Source organism: Pteropus alecto, unplaced genomic scaffold, assembly GCF_000325575.1.
Source record: "Pteropus alecto unplaced genomic scaffold, ASM32557v1 scaffold166, whole genome shotgun sequence".
Lineage (NCBI taxonomy): Eukaryota > Metazoa > Chordata > Mammalia > Chiroptera > Pteropodidae > Pteropus > Pteropus alecto.
In genome coordinates, this window is record NW_006439757.1 from 16910 (window position 1) to 26776 (window position 9867).

The 9867-nt window shown below is 34.4% G+C and overlaps 1 protein-coding gene across 1 annotated transcript in view; it reads left to right on the forward strand.

Annotated features, from left to right (window-relative positions):
- ADAM28 (ADAM metallopeptidase domain 28) overlaps positions 1 to 9867 on the forward strand; it is a 40835-nt gene that overhangs the window by 3423 nt on the left and 27545 nt on the right. The window contains exons 2-6 of the mRNA XM_025050385.1: positions 203 to 279; positions 1845 to 2037; positions 4728 to 4799; positions 5880 to 5951; positions 9281 to 9450. Of these exons, the coding sequence (XP_024906153.1) occupies positions 203 to 279; positions 1845 to 2037; positions 4728 to 4799; positions 5880 to 5951; positions 9281 to 9450 (584 nt within the window). The remainder of the gene's footprint in view (positions 1 to 202; positions 280 to 1844; positions 2038 to 4727; positions 4800 to 5879; positions 5952 to 9280; positions 9451 to 9867) is intronic.

Genomic DNA, 9867 nt, shown 5'->3' on the forward strand with positions numbered 1-9867 from the left:
TAAACATTTGAGATCAATATCTATATTATAAAAGTTTTAAACATAAAACTTAAATATTTTTTATATCTCTAAGTTGGCTGTTCTTCAGCATAAAATGATTTAAAAATATTATAGATCCTATCTCAAGATTTCAAATTTAAATTTAGCAATAGGTCTAAAAAACATACACACTTTCCTAAAACCCCTTTTCTCTTTTCTTTAGGATGACTGTTATTACCAAGGACACATCATTAATGAAAAAGTTTCTGAAGCTAGCATCAGCACATGTAGGGGTCTAAGGTAAGACTTCATGAATGCTTTGTATGTGCCTGTGATGATGGTGTGCGTGTGTGTGTTTTAATAAACCTGAAGAATATCACATATAATTACTTATATCATAGTTGAGTATGAATTCTAAGTGCTCAAAAATTTTGAAATTTGAAGGAAACATGGTTTCTGTTGATAGTAGTTTAAAAACTGCACATCTGAATTGCTCGCAGAGTTGCTTTTGTTGTTTGCTTGCTTGTTTTCAAACTATAGGTTTTGAGTCCCAGTTTTAAAGTTAGAATATTTGGGGAATGGCAGCCCCTCTCCACCTTCTCTCTTCACTCTAAAATCTCTAGCTTGTCCATCCACACCTGTGATGTCCATTGTGTGTGTGTGTGTGTGTGTGTGTGTGTGTGTTAAGGACTCCCAAGTATCTGTCCATAGTAAGATATCTTCTTATACCTATCCTTGATTGCCAAATTTCCTCTTACATATCTCCATAACTCCTTTTTATCTGGATGTCTTAATGAAATCTGAATCTTAATATACTCCTAATCAAGCCAATAATTCTCTCCAAAATCTGATATTTTTCTAGTTTTCTATCTCAGCGAATGGTATAACCAACCAACTACTTGCTCAATCCAGAAACCTAGTTTTCTTGACTTGTTACCTCCCAACTACCCATTTTCAATCTATTATCAAGCCTTATTGATTATATGTTTTAAATATTTCCTGAGATTATCCACTACATTTTCTCTCTACTGCCATATCCTAATTCAAACTACCGTGATCATCATGCAGACCATTGCAATAAACCACCCAACTTATCTCTTTGAGTCTATTCTTGTATTCTAATTCTATGTATATAATTATATGTCATATAATTATACATATTTGTGGATCTAACGTGATAATTTAATCCACATCTATCTTTCTTATTTGATTGTAAACTCTGTGAGAGGAGAGATCATGACTCTTTTTTACTATTGGCCTTTAGTCCAATGCCTAATGAATAATGGGTGCTGTCTGAATATTGGTTGAATGAATCTTAACAAAATGCTTCAGTAGAGAGAAGTGAGGTAAAATTGGTATTATTTATTGATCACATGCTTTACATATTATCTCCTTCAATTTTATAACCATCCTATTATGTTGGTATTATTATTCTCAGTTTATAGTTGGAGAAACTGAGGCTATGTGAGTTTAAGTAATTTCCCATGGAATCACAGCTAATAAATCATCGACCCAGAATTTTAACCTTTTCCTCCAAAATCTCTTTCATTTTCAGTGCACCTTTAGAGCAAACAAGACATAGGGATTGGAAGAACAGTGCAGATTCATGAAATTTCATTCTAGTGCCAGCCCTGACCTACAGTAGCTATATAACATTGCAATTGTTGCTTCTCCCCAAGGAGTCTTATTTCCTCATAGAGAAAATAAGTTTAGGTTTTCTCCAAGGAGATCTTCAGCTATAATGTACTATATTCTACTGCCATGAGCTTGGAATGTTTTGGTACTGGTAACTTTTTAGAATCTCTGTCTGTAGCACTTGCATGCAGGAATATTTTTTAAGAAGCCTGGATTCTCATGTTTTTCAGGGGCTACTTCAGTCAGGGAGATGAAAAGTACTTCATTAAACCTTTAAGCCCCACATATCAGGATGAACAGGAACATGCACTCTTCAAGCACGATCTTGAAGAAAAGAAGAGTGACAGCACCTGTGGGATGGATGACATATCATGGCCACATGGATCTCGGCAGAATATAGCCCCACCTGCCACCAGTCTGGTTGTATGTTTACCTTTATTTTTTATTTGCAACATTCCCACGTATTCTGTCCTGGCTGACTTGGGTTCCAGTCTTAGCAGCTGCAACTGAATGAAACTTTACAGTCATTGTTGAAACTAGTAAGCTATAGAGACATTAAAACATTGTCATACATTGATTTATTTAATAAGCACTTATGGATCAGCTATTATTAAAAATAACGTGCAAGGGCTAAAAAGAAGTATAAAGTTTGCCCTCCGGGAGCAGGCAACTTTACCAATACTACAACATTCAAAAAGGTGTACAATATTATTATCACTTTGAGATATAATATCTTGCTGTCTTCGTGAATGAACTCATTCAGCAAATCTTCAAGCACTACCGTAGGTGCTGGGGATGTAGCAGTAAGAGAAATTAATATAGGCTCTGTCCACAGGAACTTCGAATACTCTTTCATATGTGAAATTCAGTTTCCAGTCACAGAAGAATCATCTTTTCTAAATGTCCTCAGAATCTATAAGCACTGGGCAGAATTGGTCTGGATAAAATAAAATCTCTGTTGGGTTCTATTTGCTGTGAGCATTAATTCTACCAGCCATATAACATCTAAGAACCCAGAATCACCACTTATAGCTATTTAATTCCATAAATGTCAATCTCCTGTTTTAGCTGGTACAGACCTCTTGCTTCTGTCTAAATTTCTTGCAAACCACGTGCAAATAGCTGTGTTTCCATGACATCCTATTGTTTTGTTTTTCCCCCTACCTCACTGGTGCTACTCCTTCTTAGCACCTCTCACTATTATCCCTCCTCTAATTGGCTACTAAATATTAGAGACCCTCACAAAGCTCCATCCTGGGTCCCATTCTTTGCTTTATCTACATATTCTTCCCAGGTAATCTCATCCTATGCTATATGCTCTGTTTAAATAAGAACTCTGCACTAATTACCATCAAATGTATATCTCCAATTTTGAAATCTCCTCTAAAGGCCAGACTGTTATAATTAACTACTCTACTTCATGCGTCATTTGAATGTCTAATATCACAAACTTAATGTGGTCAAAATAGAACTACCGATTTCTAAGCCCTAAACAAAACGTGCTTCTCCCTCATTCTCCTCTAACTCAATTGATGGTACCACCATTCATTATTTCTCAGGCCCAAATATAGAAATTATCCTTGGTTCCTCTTTTCTTTATTTCTCTTTATCTGGTATTTGTCAGCAAATGCCTTCATGTAGTTCTGATATTTCATTTTGTTCCCGCTTTCCAACTACCACAGTAATCGCAGCAGCAGCCTCTACCTGACTTTCTCACTCTCATTCCTGCCTCAGTAGAATCCACTCTCCACACAATAGCTGAAGTGATTCTTTTATTCTAAGTCATATCATGTCGCTTTTCTGTTTAAAATCCTCAAATAGTTTCTCATTACATTTAGTACAAAATCTAAAAGAACAGTCCATGAGTTGCAAACCCTGTATGATTAGGGTCCCACCTACCTCTCTAATCAGTTCCCATCAATGACCTCCCCATTACGTTCTGACAAATCCGAACTTTCTCTGTGCTTTAAACATGCCAATATCGATTCACCTTAGAGTCCTTTCACTTTTTTTTTTCTTTTATTTTTTCTTCTGCTGCAATTGTCTTCCAAGTTATCTTCCCTTGCCTGGCTTCTCCTTTTCATTAATATGTCAGCTTCAGGGCCAATTCTTTAAAGCTTTTTCTAAGCATCTATTCTAAAATGACTACCTCGTCACTCAATATCACATCATTCCATTTGATACTCTACATAGCACTAATTCCTATCTGATATATCTATGTTTATTTGTCTGCTGTGAGCATTTTAAGCATATGGAACTTTTCACTACTGTATCCTTAGTGTCCAGAACACAGTTGGTGCATAGTAAGGGCTAATAAGTATGTTGCTCTCACAGAAAGTGGAAGGTAAGTACATACCTCATTAGATAATACTTAAAGTCTACCTTCAGTAATCTGTTCTTGTTAATAGAACCTTATTTACCTGTTAAAAGACAAGCACTTCTAGAAATGCAACCTAATAAACTTTAATAGTTTATTATTTAGTACAAATAGTATGTCTGCTATTTTTGGATAGGACAATCTACTATGAAACATGTTCTTTTGTTGTTGTTATTTTGTTTTGTTTTGTTTTGTGGAGAGAAAAAAACAGAAAATAGGAAAGCTTGGAATGTGAGAAAGAGATCTAGTTCTGTCTGAGAAGAAAAGAATAGATTAGGTTTCATGATGGCTCCGGGCATTGCACCATTGGTAAAGGAGTAATAGGTATTCACTGAGCTAGGAATAAAAAGCTATATACTAAACAAACAAAACATTAGAAAGATACCGAAGTCAAAGTTGGTCAATTTCATTTCAGAATAGTGGAAAAAGTCCACTGTTCAAAAAATCTGAAGATTTGGGTTTTAATTCCAGCATGCCTTCTAATTAGTTGTGTAATCATTTAAACTCTTTGGTGAAATAAAGGGGTCAGAGTAGAATATCACTGATGTCTCTTCTAGCTCTGATATTCTGAAACTTGTCTGTAGATAATTCTGGCTAATTAGGGTTAAAATGTAATATTGTCTTTCTTTATTCCCAGATATCAACCAATCTCATAAAATAACACATTTCAAATAAAAGAATGACTTTGTAGAGAGAGATGTTGTCTTAGTAATTTCTCTTTTAATATTTATTACAGAAATCGAAAGATCGGAAGGTTTGGGAACATAAGAAATATATAGAATATTATTTGGTCCTGGATAATGGTGAGGTAATTATATCAGATAAATATGTCTTTTAAAATCCCCTTCTACCTAAATTTATTATGTGAGATATTAAATATGTGGATTAGTTTAGAAAAATCATGAACATGAGCTATTCTTTTTTACAAATTGTTCTGAATCTAGGAAATTTAACATATAATTAGACTGATATGACTTCTCTTTCTCAGGGATATGCAGCTGATACGATATGCATAAACTGAATTCTTTGCACTATTACGCTCCTTTCTTGTTGTCTTAAGAGTACCAACTTAGTTTTTCCATAAATTCCTTTGTCATTTTGTCTTCTGTTAAGTAGTTAAATCATTGGTAAATTAGAATTTATGCTCATCAGAGAGTGGTAAATATAAAAGGCTAATGAATGGAAACTTTTGAAAAAGGCAATTTTTTGCTAATATTCATTGTTTATCTTCTTTTATGAGAATGCATTTTCACCTGTTGAATATTCTAAACATGAGGTCTACATCGTAATTTCCAAAGAAAAAATTCTGTGCTATGATAATATGAGCAAGTTAATTAGTTGAGGCCCTAAAGCATTGGCCTCTCATTATATTGTTTATTTGCGGCTTATGTATTTTTAAATAAAAAAGCTATTTCTTGCACCAATTCTACATGGCTTAGGAAATCATGATGTTTTACTGAAAATACATTTGGAATAAATTTTTAGAGCATTACACTGAGTTAGTACTTCAGGAGACAAACATCATTTCTACTTCTAAAGCATTTTAATTCAGCTAGAGAAATAGGAAGCACTTTGTTTCTAACTTCTAAGTGTTAACTTTTATAACCGATAATGAATTATAACCACTGATAGGTAAAATAAACTGAAGTTGCCTTTTGTTTAAATTTTTAAAAAAATTTTTAGGTGAGGCAACGCTTGATGGACTTCACAGATTGCAAGGACCTTGTCGGCTTACAATCCCTTATTTTTTATTTTTTATACCTACAGCACCTTCCTAAGTGGTCTCCCATTAAAGTTCTAACCAGGCCAGACCCTGAAGTTGCTTTTTCTGCCTTCCTATTATGTTCATTTTTATCAGTGTTCATATTTTGTCTTGTTTGTTTTTTAGTTTAAAAAATACAATCAAGATACAGAGGAAATAAGAAAGAGAATGTTTGAGATGGCCAATTATGTCAACATGGTATGATATATTTTATTAAATGTAATTTTAACAGTTTGCTAGTTGTCATTGGTGTTTCTATGAATGCTCATGAAGCAGCGAAGGAAAGTCATTAATTGCTCTTAAGACTAAAACTGTTGACTGACTCTCAAAGGGTAACCACGACTTTTACTACTTAAATATTAATGATACATAAGAGAGACTTTTTTACCACACTATTCATAGGTCTATGAAAGTATAAAAGGTGGTTTTGTTTGTGTGGTTTTATTTGTGCAGTTTTGGTTTTTCTAAAGCCCAGTAAGAAAATACTGACAAATTTATCTCAATAGAAAGCCAATCCAAGGAGGAAAACATAAAAATAAACAAAATAAACTAAGCTCTGGCACAGTGACATTTTTTATATATTATTTCATTTAACACTCAAAAAAAAAATCCCTTTAATATATTATTAACCCTAATTTACAGTTAAGAAACTAGATTCTAAGAAGCAAAGTAACTTACCTAAAATCACTAAGTTAGAGAACGCTAGAGATAAGATTTGAACTTAGATTTCAAGCCCATTTTGATTGTATAATTGTTGATTCTGTTTTTTATCATCTAATTTCCAAACTCTCTTAAAATATCACTTCTGTATCTCGTCTATTTAAATCTTAACCATTAGTTTCTTGTTAGTTGAACATATGATTAGCCTGCTTAGTTGAAAGGAGTGTCACTTTGTGGTGTCCTGCAAATCCTCTAAGGATAGAAAGAAAATGAAGGCGAATTCAATGACCAAAGTCCTATCTCGTCTTCTCCACAAAGATCACTCTGATTTCCTTTAAGGAAACCCAAGAACTGGACATATTTATTGAGCACCTACTTTGCGCCAGGTACAAATAAAACAATCAAGTAGGGAATTAAACTGACAAATAGTCTTTCCTTCAAGGAGTTTACATTCTTATTCAAAAAGACAAACATAAATCAAATAAAGAGTACATAGAACGGTGATAAGTGCTATAAAGAAAAATAAAGCAGGGAGAGAGAGAGATTTATTTTGGGTACTATGTTAAACAGAAAAGGCCTCTTTAATAAGGTGATATTTGAGTGGAGGTCTGAAGGGAGAGAAGTGTCTGTCCCTAAAGGAGGGTGTTCAAAGCAGAGCAAAGGACCCGAGGGAAGAATCCAGCATGTCCTGTTTGAGGACCAGCGAGAAGGCCATTGGGTCAGGAATGTAGTAAGCCAGGGCAAGGGTGGGATTAGGTGACATTTGGCAGGTAGCAGTGGACAAAACCTGAAGTCTCTGGTGGGACTGTGTAAGAATTTTGTTATTCTTCATGAGTAAGGAGGACACTGGAGAACAGATGTGTGTTCTTAAAAGATTATCTTGACCATTACATTGAAAATAAACAGGGAGAGCAAGGGCAGAAACAAGATCAGATGAGGAAATTGTGCCACAATTCAGGCAAGAGATGATGACGGTTTGAGAAAAAGTAGTGATAATGAATCTGTTGATAATAGCCGACTTCTGGATAGAGTCAATGGGGTTTATGAAATGGATGGGAGATGGAAGTTATAAGAAAAAGGGAGGAGTCAAGTGACATCAAGTATTTTGATCTGAACAGCTTCAGGAATAAGGAAATATAATAGGGGATGGTGACCCAGAGGAAAGATTATGATTTCTGTTTTGGACACATTAACTTTGAGATATTTTTTTGTGTAAAGATTTCCAGGTGGAAATGCTGAATAACAAGATTGCAGTTCAGTGACAAGGTCCGGGTAAAGATATAAATCTATGTCTTATTACATATAGATGACATAAGACATGAGTCAGCAAACTATAGCTTGTGGGCCAAATCCGGCCTCATGCTTTTTTACAAAATAAAGTTTTATCGGAACACAGCCGCCTTCATTTGTTTACACACTGTCCGTGGCTACTTTCCTGCTACATTGCCAGAGGTGGTGAGCAGTTGCCATCGAGACCACACGGCCTCAAAGCTTAAAATATTTTCCATGCAGACTTTTACAGAAAAAGTTTGCCAACCCTGGTGTAAAATACCAGGTATGGATAGGTAAAAAAGAGACCTGAAGAGAGATCTTTAAAGTACTTCTTTGAGAAGAGATTAGAATGGAGGAAAAACTGACAAAGAGACCAAGAAGGAGTGTCAGTGAGGCAGGAGGAAAACCAATAGTGGGGAGTTATTTTTAACTAGGACTAGAGTTCTGTCAGGCGAGTAGCATAAAGCAAGAAATGAGTAAGAAAGTTGAGGGAATAATAAAAGGGAGGATTTTAATCTGGTTATAGTTTTATGTCTCTTTCGGTGATCATTGCATTCCTCAATGCTTTTATTATTTTCCAAACTACTTTTAAAAAATGTCTTCAGGTTTCTCAGCAGAAAGTTGCCCCATGAGAAAGTCTGTCACTGTGCAGTTTTTTTTCAAGCTGTATTAAGATTTAATTGGTATACAACAAACATTGTACAAATTCAAGGTGTTCAATGTTTTGTTTTGATACACTTATATATTGCAAAATGATTACCACCATCAGCTAGGTAACTCCTCCATTACATCACATTATTACCAGATTTTTTTTTTTTTTTTGTGGTGAGAACACGTAAGATCTAGTCTTTTAGCAATTTTCCAGTATATTATATAATACAGTGTTATGAACTATAATCACCATGCTATACATTTGATCACCAGAATTTATTTATCTTATAACTGGAAGTTTGCACCCTTGACCAACACTGTACAATTTTATAAACTATGGTAGCTATTTAAGCTTTTGTCTTTTGAGTAAGCATATTGTCCCATGAGTTGAACTTGTTATTTCTAAAAGTTACCCTATGTGCATTATGGATTGTTTGATTCATTCCAGGTTTAAGAATTAGAAGACCACTTACTCTATTGTCACTTACAGATGCAAGACTTTTTCAGACAGCACATTTCTTTTCTAATATCCAAACTAGCAGTGGGTCAACCTTGCTAATTCTGAAATCTTATGACTCTGAGAACATCACAAAGCTTTTGAGTAAATATACTTAAAATGAAATAATAGTAAGGAGCTACTAACAGAAAATTATTTTTCTTGAGACGCGAGCGGGAAAAATTTGTTTCAATGGGACTTTCGCTCCAAAAAAAAAAAAAAAAGATATCTACAGACCTGAACTACTTAAGGGTGTCTGCTTTGCCTGAGAATGGGGAGGCTAGTGTCTGCAAAAAGAGATGGTGACTTATATTTTACAACTATGTTTTTAAAGAAGTTTTTTACAGTGGTGTTATAAATAAGTTTGAAAATCTAAAGTCCATTGAAAATATTAATGATAATGTCATCACTAGGAGTCATTGCTTTACCATTTATTCTCTTCGGACAGCTTTATAAAAAGCTCAATACTCATGTGGCCTTAGTTGGGATGGAAATCTGGAATGACAAAGATAAGATAAAGATAACACCAAATGCAAGCTTTACCTTGGAAAACTTTTCTCAATGGAGGGGGAGTGTCCTCCCAAGGCGAAAGCGTCATGATATCGCTCAGTTAATCACGTATGTATAGATTTCCCCCCTTTTACATTACATGATAGTTAGCATAGAAAATTTTCAAAGCCTGAGAAAAACAAGTGATATCTCTGGGTATAGGGTAAGAAGTGGTTTACCTATAGAAGGTTAAAAGTTTAAAAAATACTCATTTGGATCTTATATTGAATATGCTCTTGGTTTTGTGCTAGGTATTTTCTTTTTCTTTTCTTTAAAAGAGAAGCTAATAGTTTAACAATGAATCATAGAAGTTTGTCTGTTTTGATTGGGTGTACAGAAAAGAAAGACAGGTTTAGAGAATGACAAGAGAGATTTAGATTTGATGTTTGAAAAGAACAGATTAGCTTTAAGCATGACTCAGGACAAACTTTTAGGATACAAGAAAAATTGAATATTGTATTCTAATTGCACACCTCTACCATCCTG